Source organism: Copidosoma floridanum, unplaced genomic scaffold, assembly GCF_036245765.1.
Source record: "Copidosoma floridanum isolate Cflo_tuat_1 unplaced genomic scaffold, Cflo_Japanese_pri ptg000026l, whole genome shotgun sequence".
NCBI lineage: Eukaryota > Metazoa > Arthropoda > Insecta > Hymenoptera > Encyrtidae > Copidosoma > Copidosoma floridanum.
In genome coordinates, this window is record NW_028321903.1 from 5217938 (window position 1) to 5236729 (window position 18792).

The 18792-nt window shown below is 32.9% G+C and overlaps 1 protein-coding gene across 1 annotated transcript in view; it reads right to left on the reverse strand.

The window, feature by feature from the left end:
* LOC106640744 (uncharacterized) overlaps positions 1-18792 on the reverse strand; it is a 425751-nt gene that overhangs the window by 135835 nt on the left and 271124 nt on the right. The window contains exons 6-7 of the mRNA XM_089595613.1: positions 10110-10228; positions 9880-10023 (exon numbers count right to left, since the gene is read on the reverse strand). Of these exons, the coding sequence (XP_089451739.1) occupies positions 9880-10023; positions 10110-10228 (263 nt within the window). The remainder of the gene's footprint in view (positions 1-9879; positions 10024-10109; positions 10229-18792) is intronic.

Below are 18792 nucleotides of genomic sequence, written 5' to 3' on the forward strand. Positions count from 1 at the left end.
GTCTGGCAGCTTTCTCGTCTTTGGCTCGATCTCTGCTGTCGTCTGATCAGCTTCTCTTTTCTTTGGTCGGCCTCTCCTAGCCTTGCTAGACTCGTGTGCATGATTAGGTTCTAGTATGTCTTCAGAATGTAGAGTTTTGTCATTTTCTGTCTCTGATTGGAAATTCCAGTTTTCCAAGATCTCGGTTTCATTGAGTTTTATATTTCTTCTGATGTCTTTATATACTATTTTTTCATTAAACTTGACATTTCAAGAAATGAAGAATTTCTTGGTCTCTGGATGCCATAACAGGTACCCTGTTAGGGTAAAACCTACTACTTTGGCTTTGAGTGCTCTCTCTGAGAATTTTGTTTTGGTTATTGGGATTTTAGCGTATGCTAAACACCCAAAGCGTCTGATTTTGTCTAAATGGGACTTCCGATTCTGATTTATTTTACTTAATGGTGTTTCGGAATTAATACTTGAATGAGGAGTTCTGTTGTATATATGAGTGGCCACTTCAGTAGCCAATGACCACATACTAGCGGGTAGTCCTGAATCGAGCATGAGTGCTCTAATTTTCCATTGAATGGATTTATTGAATCGCTCTGAAGTGCCATTAAGTTGAGGAGTGTGTGGTGGAGAGAATTCCCCCACTATCTTTTCTTTTTCCATAACCTCTGAGAACTTTCCTCCAGTAAATTCTGTTCCATTGTCTGTTCTAATATAACAAACCTTGGCATCTGTACCTAATAAACTTCTGACATGTTTGAGGTACTCTTCCAAACAGTCACCTGCCTGGTTTTTGTTTCTGACGGAGTATGCTTTGGCATATCTAGAATGATCGTCTATAAAGACTATGATAAAACGGTTATCTCCTGGGTACGAGTCTGGTTTTATGGGACCCATTGTATCTACATGTATTCTTTCTAATGGTCTGTTGGCTTTGACTCTAACCTCTGTAAAAGGTAATTCTTCCATTTTGGCTAATTTACATGTTTCACAGTCCATTATTGAATCTGTGAATTTTACTTTAGATAAAATGTCCTCAGATTTTTGTAATTGTTTTAAATATTTTAAAGATGCGTGTCCCAATTTAGTGTGCCACATCAGGCCTTCGTCTAACTTCTTCTAAATGTTAATAATGTTGTTGGAACTTACATCTGATAAAATTTTGTCGATTTCATCTGAATTGCTGTTGTCTAAATCAATGTAGATTTTTTTCAGTAGCAGATTGTTTGGCTTTAGTGAAGTATGATCTTCTGATTGCTCTTCTGGATTATTAAGTTCATCTTTCTTCTCCCTCCCAATCTCAGACTGGGTATTCTCTGGACTGATAGACTCATCCATGGACTCTGAATTTTGACTGTTGAGAATATCCACAATGTCAGTCTGAGATTGTGTCATGAACTCGTCCAGTGAGACTATCTGTGCCAAGAACTAATATTTATTCCAATTTCTAGTTTTTGCAGTGGTTTGATTTTCAACTTCTAACTCTATTATCCAGTTCGGTTTCTCATATACGCCTGAGATATATATTTTTCCCGTTTCCTTGTCAAAGATTTCTAGATATTTGTCATCTAAATAGATGCCTAAACCGGCATCGGCAAATTGTCTTAAGGAGATCAAGTTGTTGAAGATGTCCTTCGCAGCTATCACGTTTGTTAATTTAAACTGTTCATTTAAATTTAGTTTAAAAATTAAGTCGCCTTTCCCATCAATAATGATGTTGGCTGAGTCGTTTTTATTTGCACTTCTGATGAATTCATTGTTGCATTTTTTAAAATTTGTTAGGATAATTCCTTTGTTAACAACGTGATGAGTTGCTCCGGAATCAGCAATAAAAGATATTTTAGTTTTACCTCTGTAGTTATCTTTATGATTACCTGTTAACATAGCCTTAAATTTGGTTGCCTGTTGTTGTTTGGCTTGTGTACTCATGTTACCTTGCTTTTTATTTACACGGCCATTACCTCTGAATTTAAAATTACCGTTGCCTTTGCCTCTACCATTACCTCTGAGCTTGCTATTGTTTTTACCTTTATTATTATTATTGTCATTAGAATTATTTTTAACATACCCATCTTTAGGATGATTCCTGTTTGGGCATGCATCTCCCTTGTGGTACTCGAGATCCTGGCAGTAAAAGCAGTACCAGAGTCCATACTGGCTTAGAGGACAGTTAATGAGTCTGTGACCGAGTTTGTTGCATCGGAAACACTTAGTGTCCTTATTCGCCTGATCGTTGACTCTCTGACTGCCTGTAGCCACGTTGGCCCTGGCCTGCTCTGAATTCAACTCTGATTGATTTCTTTCTGCCTGCAATTGTATTAGACTTGTCTTCATGTCTTCAAGACTCATCTCAGTATTTGTGGTCTGTCGCCTAACCATGTTAGCTGTACGCAGCTCTGAGAATTTGTCTGCCACGGCTTGGTAAAAGGCTGACCTCTTTTCCTCCTCAGTCAGAGGTACCATACCGTCTGAGTTTTCATACTCTCTTACTATATGATCAAACCTGTCAATAAAGTCATTGACTTTCTCTTTCGTTGTAATTTTAAGACGATATAGTTTGGCTCTGACTGACGAGGCTGTTATATTGGCTTCAGCCATTCTAAAGGATTTTAATTTATTTATAATTTCTCTAGGGTCTACAATGTTTAGTACCTTCTTGTGATTATATTCATCTAAGTGATTAATTAGCAATTCTCTAACTAGACTCTTCTTAAATTCGATTTCATCTGGAGTGTATTTATCAATTAAGTTACTATTTTCTATGAAATCTTAAAGATCATTAGTTTTTAATTCTGAAGTTAAGTGATCAAACCAAACATTGAAAGACCCTTTTTGAGTCAGAATGTAGTTTTTCTTAAAGAAAGGTTTAGAAGTATTCTTATTTGAATCAATTGATTTTCTGAGATTGTCTAGTGAATTATTTAGATTATCCAGTCTATCAGTGTCATCTAAGCTATCTCGATTATATGGTCTCTGATTAATGTTACCAAAGGGGGTTGGGAGAGGATTATTATGAAGAGTAAAGTCACTCATATTCGTGTTTCTTTGAAACCTCTGATTGTTAATGGTAGAGTTAAATAAAGGTGGTACCTCTGAGTTTCTATGGGCTCTCTGAGAGTCCTGGATGAACTCTGTGGCACGTGTCAAGCTGTCAATCTTAGTGGATACTAGATTGAGAGCTTTGGTCATGAAGTTGGCAGCCTGAACAAACTCCGGAATCTTTTCTGTTCCACTGGACATGGCGTCTGCCGCCCTTTCCATCTTTGTTGACAGTGTTAGAAGCTTGTCAACCGCCGTATCCCAAGATTGGATTACTTCTGCTTGTTCAACTCCAACGTTCCTAATTTCAACAATCTCTGGTTGCTGAATGGTGTTGTCAGTGTCCTCTGGTCTTAGTTGAGGGGTAGTCGTGTTCTCCGACAACTCTGAAATTGTGAATCATGTCTCTAGATTGTTTGGATTTTGCAGAAGTTGAAGCTGCTGGTTTTATATTGCCAGCACCTCGATAGGCCTCTCTGATATAAATGATTCACACTCTGATACTCTGGAAAAAACAAGTAGGAGAAAAAAAATATTCTCACCTTCCTCTGAGTTGATAACTGGTAAATCTTGAGGACTGTCCCTTGGAGGTGTTTCGGTAAAGTTGGACTCTACATTTATTTGGGACTCTTGGTCTTGTTCATTCATCTGAGAAACAGCCCTCGTTGTTATTGTTGACACACTTCTGAATATACCAAACACAAGAAATTAATATGCATGCATGCATTTATTATGTGGGCGTGTTCTCGTACACGAACGGCACTGCCTGCCCGGTTGGAATCAACACCTGGCTTGTTAGCACCGCTAACCTCAAATCTCACACACGCGCTTCCTCCCAACTCGTGTCACCGCACTGCGTGTAACTCGAAAAAAACGTGGGAAAGAGGTGCACTCGCGCATGTAAAACCGAAGCTTCGCGAGAAAACTAACAGCCCCTCTCCGCAATGGTTAAGAAGGTCAACTGCTGTGGGAGTTTATTAACTTGCAGCACCGCTTGCAAGTTACGTACCTATTGGTACATACACCTATTCGAAGGATGTAAATTTAACAAACTGACAGCACCAAATTAATAGGAAAAAAAAACGTACTCTGAATAAGAAAGGAAGTAGAGAAAAAGATTTATCCTCTTTAAGCAAGAATTCGCGTATGTTGTTCACGTGCATGTAGCTCTCGAGGCCCGTGCGCGCCAAAAAATGGCGGCCTCGCTCAGGTCTGCGTGATCGTGGTGTTCGCGCGGGCTTTTATTATATCGACCACCAGCACGCGCTTCTACTTGGAATCACGCTGGCCGCACGCGGACAATAAAAAATTTAACAGCACTGTGCCCTGCACCATTCGCTCACGCACATTATCACCCTGACACAGGAAACACGATATGGAACCTCTGAAGCAAGACACTCTGAAAAAGTACTCACTGCTTTCCTCCTCTGAAGCCCTTCATGGCAAGGCCGGCTCGTCCTCTCGAGAAAAAAAAAGTGGGGCCCATAACCTGTCAGAGTAGGTGGCTCGGAGATGACGGTAGGCACTCGCAAAGGAAAAGGCACAAAAGATTTAATCTCACAATGTATTATAAAAAACGTATTACAGCAAGGTCAGCTTTAGGCTGATACAGTAAAAGTAATTTAACAGCGGTAAAGTGGCGATCAAGAAGAGAGAGAGTGTATCGGTCGGCTGCCGGAGAAGTAGTAAGTGTCGCCAGACGACCACGAAGAGCTTAAGTGACTGTAGTGCCCGATGTATCCACAAGGCGGCGCATGTGTGAGCAAGACGGGAACTTTGATTGCTCAAAGCTCACTTTCTTGACAGTAAGTATATTAAGGAGGTAAGGTACAATGTGTTAGAGGGGAGGCAAAGTGGGATCAAGGGTGTGGGAGGCTCACAGCATTACCTACTGTCAGAACGTAATACAGCTTATTCCTATGGAATACATACATCCATCTTATCAACCTAACCAAAGTTTTCATGTTTATTTTAAAAAATTGTTATCTTCTCTTTAATACGTATGGATACTAATGTAAATTATAAGATTATATAAATCCGCAGTATTTAAAGTATCAATTAAAACATATTATTTGTCGATTTTTTAACTATTGCTAAGTTATGTTACTTTTAGGTCACAACATTGTTTCCACAACAGCCCGCGTTAAATTGCTTATTTTTGATTTCATAATTCTTTGATAACTATATGGCTGGGAATGCTCATAAAAAGTACGTTTTTTTTTATAACACATACAATAAATTAAAAACCAAATTATAGCCCCTAAATTTTGTCCATGATATGTATCCAACCTCCTCAAAGAACTATTATTTTGAAAATATTTTAAAGAACGCATTTTTATAAAATTTACTAATAAAGTAATTGAAACATTGAAGAATATTCTTAAAACAATAAAGTAAATATTGAGTAATGTAGTATGATATAACGGAAAAAATCAACTCTGGGTCTCAGGACCCCGACAGAAGTGAAACTTCTAATTAGTGAGTTATTAAACTTGGTGTTATAGAAATCGTATAGTGTTAAGCACTTTTATAAATTTTATGGCTCAAATAGTATGTATTAAGAAATATCAGACAAGTAGATCTTTCTTAGTTAATTCATTCATTTTATATGCAAATACACTGTCAAAATTACTGTTGTTTGGGAAATAATTTGGAAGTAAAAAATGGTATTTTATAGTTTAGCATTTATTATTTTCACATTATGATATGTAAATAAGAAAACATTACAAATCTTAAAATTGTAAAATGTTTTTATAAATGAAATAATTCAAGTATCCACATTAATTTATTTTATTTTATGTTGCGTCTTTCTGTAATAATTCCAAAACGGGAACAATTATGATCTGGTAACTAAAATTTTACAACATGGCCTATCAACCTTTTTAATCATTATATAATTCTTACTTGAATTGTATTGTCAAAAAATAATATAAGTTATCATTTTGTTGCTCACGAATTAAGTTAAGGCGTGCGTACAATGCCATTTTTTTAAGTACCAATTGCCATTACAAGGTAGAAAAAAGAGCTTTTTGAATAAGGCAGTGTTCCATGCACTGCACTACTTCCAATGAAATTTCACAATAATTTTGAGTTAAAGGTTATTTACGATGTATTTTTATGTTACTATTTTTATATAATTTTAAGTTAAAGGTTATTTATAATGTATTTTTATGTATGTACTCTTATGGTATTGCTTACAATGTATTTGTAAGCAACAATATTTTTAATGTATTTTTTTTATCATAGACTCGTATTTTATTTATACTTATCACATATAGTGAAATTTTTAGGGACAAAAGCCATGCTCTTATTATGTATTCCTAAACTCACGTATTTTAACGTTTGTGTAAACAATTTTTAGTAAAAATTAAACTAAAAAATACTTCAAAATTTCCGAATTCCAAGGCCGTTGGATTTGTTACAAACGAAACAAAGAGTTATGCTTCATTGTGGATTATAACGTGTATGTTTGTTTAAGAGCTGCTTCGAATTTCTTAGTTTTTTAGATATTCATCATTATTCCTATTGATTTAATTTATATTTATTACATTTAGTATTGTACACCATTATAAGAGCCATTTTTTACCAGATATTTTTTAACGCACGTGTTTTTATCTTACAACCCCCTCAGTGCCTTCCCAGAAAACTTTTCCTTATTCACTCGGCCCCCCACAGCCTCCACTCTATTTTTGTGGATTTTAACTAAAACCTTTCTTACAATTACGGTCCCTGACACCTTCTTACACAAATGTATGTAACTGTATACTTTATGTTTAAAATTTATATTTTTAATAACCTACATGAGATACATATTTGAAAATAAACTATTACAAACATATATAAAGTCGTGGACATTATTAGCTGGTGTATGTGTGCATATACATAATTAACATGGTAAATGTATGTAGGCGTCGTTTCTATCATTCTGACTTTTGCTCTTTTCAGACACCTCACCACCTACCACTGACCTTAAACATACTTAATTATTCACTTTTGAAAATATATTTTATACATACTTTCTTACTTTACAAAACTCAAATATATAAATTTTTATATATAAAAAAAATTAAAAATTGATTTATATATAAATATAACTACGGACATCATCAGAAATAAGTTCATACTAATTTTATTTCAGTTCACATAAATATTAATTCTTGGCACGGTAAGTTTTTTTTGGTAATATTGTTAATGAACTGCTGAAAGGTTTTTATTTTTCATTTGCTTATGCAAGACTTAATACTAATATACGCATAAATTCTAATAACACTGAACTTTACAATCATACAAATTATAGAAGTATTGCTCTATTGAGAAGGTGAACTTACAGAAATAATCAACTTACTTACACTGTTTACACATGACGTTGTGTACATATTCATCTAAATTTATAAGTTTCTTTTAAAGTGATATACATGCACATCAGTTAAGAGCATCAAAAATGAGTCCAAGCAAAAATTCATCGAAGAAAAGATTCAAGTTAGATACGCTGATAATCATAGAAGTGTTGCTAATCAAGGGCATTGATTTTAGGGGCACGATGCAGGCAGTGCATCCATTATCACATTTGTTAATAAAAAGTAGTTTTAGAGAGAAAACTAATAAAGAGTTTTTTTATGGGACCTTTCACAATGATTATAGAAAAAAGGTGTGTAAAGCTTTATTCCTTTTTACAACTTTTTATAAATTCAAATAAGATTTTAAGAAAGAGCTTTTAACTGTAATGTTGAATCTTAACTCTACCATAAAAAGCCAAGTAAATTTTTCAATAAAAAGTATTTATCATCAATCATATGTTACAATATTTTTTGATCACATGAAAAACCCTTACAACGCAATAAAGATTTCAATGAATTAGAAAATCTGAGCAACAACTCTATGCTTTTTAACAAAATGGTCAAAAAATCTATTTTTCTCTTTAAAATAGCCATGGGAGCATCTTCAATTTCTTAGTACTTTTAGCATTCAACGAACAACTTAGTATACAAATAAATATAATGATTAAAATCAATTTACATATAACTTACAGGCTAGATTCATGATAATTTCTTTATTAATAAAATACTTCTTTTAAAACTACGCTTTGAATTTTTAATTTGTTGTCAGATTTATTTTAAATAAAAATGTTGTTTGAATTTTCAATTCTTAAAACAGCTACATGTACTTAACTAAAAGGAAAAATGATTTTTTTAAATACATTCCAACGTTATAAGAGGTGTAGAGAGAGTTGGTTTGTGGAGCACGCAAGGAGGTGGAGCCCCTCTAATGTAAAAATATATGAACATAACCTGCGTAAGTGATTTTTTCACAAGAGACATACATATACACGCACACACACCCATGCACACACACGCACACCCCTATATAGATCTGTCTATATTATACAGTGATTTCAGTGGGGCTATGCACACCCCTCTCAGCGGCCTTTCTTCCTCATACTTGACTTTCTCTCATGCTCCATTTAAAAAAGGTAACATTGTTTCATATTTCAATGTTAAATTAGATCAATAAAATTTTTGAGTACCCCCCTCGCAGCCCCTCATCTAACAGGTAACTCTTTATTTATCCGCAGAATTACCCTTAAGTCCAAGATAGGAATGTCCGTATGAATCACGTTTTATCAATATGTATATTTACAAGTGGGGCTGTGCTCACCTGCATGCTCCACGAGTCAATCTCCAACTCCACATAAAAATAAGTGTCTTTTAATTCAATATATAAAATGGTTACTTATGTAACATGTAAATTCTTATGTTGCTGTATACTTTATAAATCGATATCAATGTAAATTAATAGTTGAAATTTTTTTTGTACTTCAGAACATCGATTGGAATAATTTGGAACATAATTAAGCTTATATTTTTGACACATCAAATAATCTTCTTATTCATTCTGAGCAGTTTATACTGTTATTGGATTATATTTTTAAGAACCAATTTGTGAGAGCAGCGATTAAGTTGAATTAATAATACAATTCCTAAAATTCGGTCAAGTTCTCAATAAATCGAAAATTGTATCTTAGAAGGCAGTAAAAATGGAGTAGGAAAAAGTAAGTTTAACAGGCGTAAGGTGGAGGAACCTGCGAGAAAGCTGTGGTTAAGGTGGTTCAGGGGGGGTGCTTGCTGGTATATTATTGGGTTTAATATTACAAAAAAATAAGTAGATAGCTACGAAGATTGAGGGGGTGCTAAGTGGTTGTCAGGGCTAGTGGGAGGAGCTGGAACTCATTTTCGTCTATACAACTGTATAATATGTGGATATATTGTTGAGTTTGATTCAAAACGTGAGCTTGAAGAGAAACAGAGAGAAAGAGAGAGAGAGAGAGAAAGAGAGAGAGAGAAAAAGAAAGAGAGAGAGAGAACGAGAAAAAGAGAAAGAGAGAGAGAGAGAGAAGATGAGAAGAAAAAAAAGTAGAAACTGATGATCACGTCAAATGTCCTGCAACTGAGTCGTCAAAATATAAAGAGCAAGCTACACTGTGCTTCATGAAAAATCTAAATGACGCTTTTTTCTACGATTACTGTAATCGCAAGACCACTTTAATCTTTTACTCTAAGAAATAAATTCTAAAATAAATGCAGCCATCTTTCATTCATTGAATGAAAATATACCTAAGCTTTAAGATTTTATTACGCATATTTGAATAATCTAAAGAATAAAGCAGTCTCTGCTACGTATTAAGAAGTGCACTGTATTGTTTTCAACTTTTTTTGCTTCAACGAGGAAGTTGTATCATTGCACTTACACTTGCTTGTATTTATTTAGAATGTAAAGAAAAAGGTATAATAATTTTTTAATGTAATTTGCATGTTACAATCTATTACTTACATATTGCCGATTAAAACGTACCTGACAATACATTTCATTGAGAAATATCATGAAGGCAGACAACTGATGATATGTAGTAAAATGTTGAAATTGCTTATTGTAATTTTGGTACCACTGCTGGCATGTGTTGAGCAAGGACTCTAAGAATGTCTCTTTCATCTCTTTCTAAAGAAAAATAATGTTAATTATGAGTTTTACTTTTAGACATTCTTTTATTTAATTTTCTTTAAAAGCTTAAAATTTTTACTCACCTCTATAATTGTAATACATATCTTAGCTGCTGAAGAGGCGCAACCCTGATTTTCAATAGCACGCTCCAAAATGTGTCGTACTAGCTCCATGAGAAGTCGGGCATTCAAAATATTTGGATCTGTATTAGATAAAAAACATGATTTTAAAAATTATAACGATATTTTTTGTTAATTCGTGCGCATCAGTAGGTTTCTATAAATAATTTTCCCATTTAAACCAACTTATTCTTAACTCTAACTTTCACCTACTTTAACAATCAATTATTCAGACAAATTTGTCAGATGATGACTTATAAAGTTAAAAAAATGTATTAAGGGTTAGAAAGCAGATTAATACACCAATCTTTGCATATTGATTTTAGAATACATTGCTCAATAGACAAACGATACTTACATGATTAAAAAAATACTGTTCTTGTATTTCAAAATGTTTAAAAAAAAACGTTAAATTTTGAAGAAATAATATAATGACCTAAGTAATAGCCTAGATTAGAAAATAAAATAACGAAAAATTCTCACTGGTGTTACGTTTCTTGACGTCTATCCACTGTTAGTAATAACTACCATATGGCGTCCCTTATCTAGTAGCCGTAACCACCGATAAATATGAACGCTGTATCAATCAGTGGCCTACTTGTCAACAATTTCCTCATCTTGACATCACCACTCGTCAAAATTGACCATCTGGCCAAGGTCAGCGAGCTGCACTTTTTCTAAGAATATGGTAATCAAATTTACGTTTACTTTCTGACACACTTTTTCCTGCCTTAGATTATTGATTTGATTTGGGGTTTAATTAAAGCGTGCCTGTTTGGCTCGTCCTGTTTTCTTGAGAAGCTGATAATCAGTAAGCCAGTAGATGGTATTATTTAAGCAAGTTACAATTTTAAGCATTCATCTAAATTATCTAAGCTCTTACTGTCATAAAGTTGTGTGTGAGCCAATAAGCCCAATTTTGTTAATTATTCAACTGAGCTTTTCATTTTGCGAGTTAGACTACCGACGCATTACTCACTAACATACAACACTGGTCATCACAAAAGAGCTGTTAGCATCGAACAACCTGTTGTACGTAAAAGTTTTGGCAAATTACGTTGAATAATTTAATTTTATTACATTCTGTTTTTCACAAACGTACTCGCTAACCAGGTGCTACATTCTAAATATAAATATTTGAGCGTCAAAGTCGCATTGCAGAGCCACAACATAACAATTAGGGGCTCCTCCTAAAAAATCACTAGCATTTATATAACTATGGTTATGGATAACCGCATCACTCATAATTCCACTAACTTATATTAAAAAAGTTTAGGATACTCTCACTGTTAAAAGGGTTAGGCATTTGGCAGAAAGTCAATCGAAGAGAAATACAGAAACATCTTGTGATCATAATCTTATACTCCCTTCTGTTTCTCTATTTCGATGTGATCTTATTTGTTATCAAAACAAAATTATCGTTAAAAATTAATAATTATATGGACATAAAATTAAAAAAATAAAGAATATCCTTTGAAAACCTCGTTGATTATTAATTCTTAGATCCTGTAAAAAACAAAGAAAAAAAAAACTATTCAATTATATATTGTTACTTCCTATATACATCCTTTGATTGAATTCAATCAATATTTGTTGAGTCATCCTTTTATAAACTTCAAATGAAAGAGGTTTTGTTAATATATCAGCTATTCTATTTTTACAGTCGATCCATCTGATTTCTATTAGTTTTGAAGCAACATACATGGTTAAGTACTCAGCTTGGCAGGGTCATGAAAAGTCGTTACTCTGTTTGTAAGTTTTCCAAGCAACAGAGTCTTCGTAGAGCCTAACTACGTATCCCGCTGTAGTTAAAGATGCTTTATAGTCAGTAGAACTTGAACCAGAATAAGCCACTTTTTTTGCTCTTAAAGTGAGTTCTTTTCTTTTTGTAGCTTAAATATGTCTGAACAGCCTTTTAATTATCTTATATTCCACAGTTGTTGTGTTCAACTGATGCTTGCTTAGCACATTTATAGCTTAAGACATGTGCGATCTGACTATGTGCGCTAAATTAACAAGAGTTCTTATAGCTTCGTGATAAAGGATATTGTCTTTAGTTTCATTTATATCTCACATCCTTTTATCCTCAGTTTCTTCTCTTTCTTACCTTTGTTTGTTCAACACTTAGTTTATAACCATTCGCGGTCTTTGTTAGTGAAAGTTGTGGACATTAAATTGCTTCAAGATTTTTGTGATGTAATTCTCTTCAGTCGGTTCAATGGTGTTTGTGTTTCTATCTCTGGTTACTTTTAAGCCTAACAAATTTTTAACTTATCTTAAATCATTCATTTTGATCTCTCTTTTAACTGTCTTTTTACACCCATTCATAAATCGAAACAATTTCTAACCAATAGTATATCATTGACAAATAGTAGTAAAATGAGAATCTTACTAGTAGATTTTGAATTGAATAAACAGGTTTAATTTTTAAAAGTTAAAAGTCTTATTTTATTTACGAACTTGCTAAACTTTTCATACTAGTATTTGAAAATTATTTTAAGTCCACACAGAGACTCTTCCAGTATGCATACTGTACTTTTGTTACTCAGTCTAGTAGATTTAATCTGTCAGTGATTCCTACATATATTTCTTCTGAAATAGTGCCATGTAAGAAGGCCATTTTAGTCTCTTGCGAATCGTAAGTATTTTTTTCTTTAAATCCTCAAATGACTTATGTGTTATACTAACTTTTTTTTTCAGTATACGCTTGTATTTTTTTCAGTCTTCTCCTCCTTCTTTTGGTGTCACTATTTTCCTCTGTTTTCGTTTTACATTCTTCCCTTTTTTTATGAAAGTTAATCAACTGTTTTAATACCAGTTTTTTTTTATAGAAATCACCATACACGACCTTTTCATTGAATTAGACGTTCCTACATTCATAGATTTTGTCTTCTCCAGATATAAGACATAGATAACCTATTTGATTATATCCAACGAAAATGGTTCTTCTTGCTTCATAACTGCATTTAGATCCTGTCTTCCTTCGGACTTGAACATAGGTTACGTAGCTCAATTTTTTCATCTGTATCAAATCAAATTTGTGGTATGGTAAGGATACTTTAATTGGTATCTCCATATTATTTGACTTGTGTGTCATTTACTTGTGAGCATACATTGCAGTTCCTATAGCCAGGTCCCATGTATTTTTGGAAGCGAGAGTCATACATATAGGCTCTTATTTTTTCTTATATGATTTAGTTCAAACGTTTCGATACAATAACATACTGAGGAATGCCAGGGAAGGATAGATGTAGCTCAGTTGCTATTTGTTTCAATACTTCTAAAGAAAAGTAAACTTTAGTTTCAAAATCCGTTCTTAGATTTAATACTTTTACATATTTTCTTAATAAATTTCTGGAGTTTTTTACAAATGCTTCCAGGTACAGAGTTGTGTCACTATTATTCCGTATTGGATATGCAAGCGTAAGTCAAGAGAAATCATGCAAATGCACAACTATAAATCTGTATCTTTTTGAATGCAATTTAAGGCTGATGGGTTTCATAGTATCCACATGAATTATCTAAAAAAGCTTTGTTTCTCTTGTTCTGATTTGTTGAAAAAGAAGTTTCAAGAACACAAGATCATACATACTTTACATGGAATTATATCTTCATCAAATATTGCTTAGAGTTGGGAAAACTATTGCTCTAATGCACATAAGTGTTGACAAATTCTTTACGCCAGAAGCACTTCCTTTTACCGCCAAAGTCGATCCTTATACAATTATAGGATATGTGATGTATGTCATTTCACATTTGAAACATTTAAAAGTATTAATTATCAAATTCCACACCACGGCAGCTGTTACTGGTGGAAATGTCCCCCTCTGCCTTTAAAACATGAGATTTCAATTGTCAGTTACTTAGTGCCACACTTATCCTGATTTGAAAGTTCAAGCATCACGTAAACTGTCCGAATTTGAAAAGCAGTGACACCAAGGCAGGCACTGAAGATACCTGTTCAGCACATCCTCTTGTCTACACGTACCCTTCGAGGAAAGTTCTCATGTCCTTTTTGCTCCTCCTTGTCTTTATGAACCGAAAAAACCTCGTATATTTTAAAACTTACAACTAACAACTGAATATACACTATATATATTTCAAGTAGGACTTCGATCCCGTAATTTATAAGTACTTGTCAAAACGATATATCATCAATATTACTTTAGCATGGGATGACCAGACATGGAAATTATATTTACTATAAGATTTGATTAGTATTATAAGCTAATTTACATAGTTCAAATTTAATAAAAAAGTGAAAAAGTAGATATACTTATTTTGAATATATAATTATATGGCTTCTGCGATGAAAAAAAGTTTTGAAAATAGTTTAAAAAGTATCACGTGATTTATGTGATGTATTAATATTTGTTTCGATGAAAAATTAATTGTTTAAGAAGGAGATTTTCGACAGATTCTTCTAGTTTCAAAAATTAGTAATAGAAGCATGATTGTAAAAGAAAGTGTTAAATTATCAAATCTTTGGTCGCCGTTTCGTATTCTAAAACTAAATACCAATATACGTTTAATTGTTGATTATATTATTATTTATATATACGTATAAAAATTTTTTTAATTATTATTAAAAATTGGAGGAAAAAAATTGAACTATCCAAAAGCCAAATCAGTAGACAGCAAATTATGTTTCCTTCGCAATTGAGGATATTAATTGATGACAATAACTTTTAAGTAAATGACGTTATACTAAGTTCTCATAACAAATATACTCACTTTTTGAACAATAAAATTCTAAATCATCTAAAATAAGGAATAACAACATAGTACAGCATAGATCATGCTACTTATAGCGATATAAATAAATCTGATAGTGACATTTACATAAGTCCTAAACTAAAATGCTGAACAGTATTTGTGAAGGCTCACCTTCACGTGAGCATAACTGAAAAATTGGAGCGGTGGCTTCTTTGATACGAAATTTAAGGATAGCTGATAGCTTATGTAACAGTACCAGATTGCAAGTTACAAACTTACTTAAGTACAATATTAAAGCAAGTAATATACAAGGAAAAAAATTTTAAAATGGAGTTTTTAAACCAAAAATAAGTTTGAATACAGAAAATTCATTACACGTTGTATATGATCTACGTTGGAGACAAAAGTGTTAAGTATTTAAAAAAATTAAATACATTTTAATATAAAGAAAGAAGTAAATTTTCTCTTCTCGTGCTCAATTGGATTACGGGTGGGGTTTAGAGTTTAAGTACTTAATAAGCTTATTCATTGTTTTTTGATTCAGAAGAAAATGTGTCACATTCTTATCCGTATTATTTAATACAATTGATATACTTATTGAAATTTAAAGAACCAAAACTACTTAAAAATTTGAAACCACGGAGTACATGTTAAACTTAAAATAAGTAACACCGTGCCCTTACAAGAACAGAGTGAAAATCCTTCCTTGCACACAAAATTTCTATACAACTTTTTACGCCAAAAAATAAGAGAGCTTTCATCATTAGAATCTAGTACAGACATCTCAAAACAGAAAAATCCTGATTTTATACAATCAAAAAATAAAAAGTCACGAAATATTAAAAATCACTGATATTAAAAATCTAGTAGCATTTAGGAGCCAGAAATCCTGTCACAAGTTTTTCAATCCAAAATCTAGAAGCGACAAATCCTATAACAATCTCTGAAATCAGAAATCTGGAAAACCAGAACACAGACAATTATGACAAAAAAAATAAAACTCTAAAATTAGTAGTCATCAAATATACGTACTTAGAAATCAAAAAAAAAATTTAGCTCTGAAAAAAATTGCAAAACCGCCAATTATGGTAGTTGTACTGAAATCAGAAATTTCAACGACACTTTACCTCAAGAATCTTAAAAATTTAGAGAATTCAATACATGCAAAATTACAATGCAATTAAAAACGACACAGAAAACAAACTTCTTGAAAGCCTCGAGCGCTTAGAAAAATTACTTTCATCTAAAAATAAAGACGTCGACTATTTTTAATATTCAGAACTATCACAAAAATTTTTTAGTAGTAAGTACCAAGAAGAGCTCTTAATTCTGTAGGGATAGATATATTTAGGAAAAAAAATCCTCAGAAACTCATACAAGCCTAAGAGCGTACTACGAATTGCAACAAGAATCTTCAATCGTATATAGAAGTAACATGTACTATAAGCATTAGAAATAAAAATATCTTAAGCATGGTTGTCAAGTTACGTATAGGAAAAATTTAAAATTTATTGCAGCATAAACACATTAAGTATAAAAAATTAGCGGTAATAAGAATAATAGTAGTAGAATTTGCGGATGGATTTAATCTTGAGGATAAAGGCTTACCTGTCACAGACCTTATGGAACTCAGCATTTTAGCAACAACTAGTACCCCTTCTAAAACTGAGCGTTTTTGGTAACCTGTTGTCTTATAAGAAAAAAACAAACAGACAAGTTAAAAGAATGATCTACAACAAAGTTATTGAGCCCTCTATTAATACTTACATGGCATCTATCTTCAACCTATCAAAAAATTCAGAGCTTGACAGAAAAAAAGATGTAAGATTGTAATAGACTTTAAAAAACTTAACGAAGTTATCCTGACTATAAGCATCCTATACCCAACAAAGCAAATATACTAGAAGTAATTGGCCCATCTGAATACTGAACAATTTTTACTTAAAAGCTAGATATTACAAAACTAAAGTAGAAATGGTAGTCTGACTCAAAGCAGTCTTGCAGTGTTATCTTGGGCTTCTAAATTTTAAAAGATATCCTTTTGGATTAAAAATCATTTGATGTTGGCCTCCAAAGCAAATAGGATCCAGGGTGGCTGTCAAACACATTGTCCCCTGGAGTTTTGCTTCTTATTTATAAAACACCAAACTAAAATACTTGATCAGGGGTTTTGAGGGTCCCTGAATATGATTACGTTGTTGGCGATGGCCCCAAAGCCCCTAGAGTCTAGACAGGCTGTTAAGAACATTGTATTCTAATGTTATTTTTTTCTGTTCATTCAACACCAAACAAAATACTAACTTGAGCATTTTTAGGGTTGCCGAACATGAATGTGTATTCAGTGTAGATATAAAGTGATTGTTTAAAGTCGTTTGTGTTGAAAAATTGCTATCAGGGATTTATTTAAAATAATTATAACATTCAAAAACAGTGCTTTCTTAGGATATTCATCACAGTTAGCATCAATTTATTTATTGCATCATTTTCTTAACAATTCTGCAATGAACAACTGCACAGCTTTCACGTCCTATACTACAAATCTATCCGTGTTTACGATGTTACATCCCAAGTTGATACGAATTATATTATAACTTAAGACTATTCGTCCGTCAAAATTCGTCAAATTCGTCCGTAAATATAAAAAAAGCTCATATGACAAGAGAAGCTCGTACGTCGTTTATGTGTGCACGTGTGAGTATTAGCTTTAAGGTGAATGATTCATAATATGCTGACATAGAATACGGCCAGCCTCATTGTAAAAATACATATATGTATAAATGAATAGTTACCTGCTCATTAATTATTTAATTCTAATAATGTATACTAATTTAAAATTTGTTATTCACACTATACTTAATTATATTCAAAATTGATTGTAAAATCCTCAGAACGATTAATTTCAAAATTTTTAAACTTAATGTCACAATTAATCTTGTATTTGGCGTTCTTATGTTGCTGATGCGAGCTTTCATCATCACTGACTCAAAAAACTCAATCGCACTTGTCAGAAATATGCAATTGGTACTGTTGTATTGTTATTTTCTAATATGTATAATCATAACATGTAATATCATCGTGCAACTGTCAACGCAGTCTGCAAGAACATCGCTCATTGGTTGACTTAATTCAACCAAAGGCCTCTTTTTACTCGATTTGGTGCTATAAAAACGCACCGTCAAGAGGAAAAATCGCTTTCTTAACGTCTGTCACCTCTCCTCTAAAGTTTTAGTCAACTCTTGACTCTCGGAACTCGTGAGTACCTCATATACGTAAGGCATAACGTGTTGGCTGAGGCAACTAGAGAGCGTATCGAGAACATCAATAGTATCGGACTACGATAAAGAGCGAGGTACAGTGAATGAGGCCCGCCAAACGTGATTTTGGTGGTAGCAGAGAAAGCAAAAATCGCAACATCCTACTGGCCATGAACTTGTTGGTGTAGTTTAAAAAACACTGACGGTGACAGCACGAAGCATTAGGGAACTCCAAAGCAGCAGTAACAACAATCAGTAATAGATGTAAGTTATTTATCAGTAATACAATTTACGCTGAACCTTGTTAAAGTGACCTGATTAAATTGTATTGAAAAGAACAAATTATTATTAAATTGCTTTAATAAGAAAATACATTAATTACTCATATTATTTAAATAAAGGTTATTATTCAATACAAAAGAGTAACAAATAAAGCTCACGAGCTGAATTCTTAGAACCCCACGAATGGCACTTAAATAAAACAGTTAAGACCAAACTCTGAACAAGTTCGGTCATAACAAATTAGCATCCCTTGTGTGCTCTTTAAATCTTAGTTTAAAAAAAAATATTACTATTATAAATTAAATAAATTATATACGAATAAATAAATAAACAGATAAATAAATATAAATTCCCAGAAATTGTGGAGAAAACCCGTCAGTGGACGATTCTCTTAT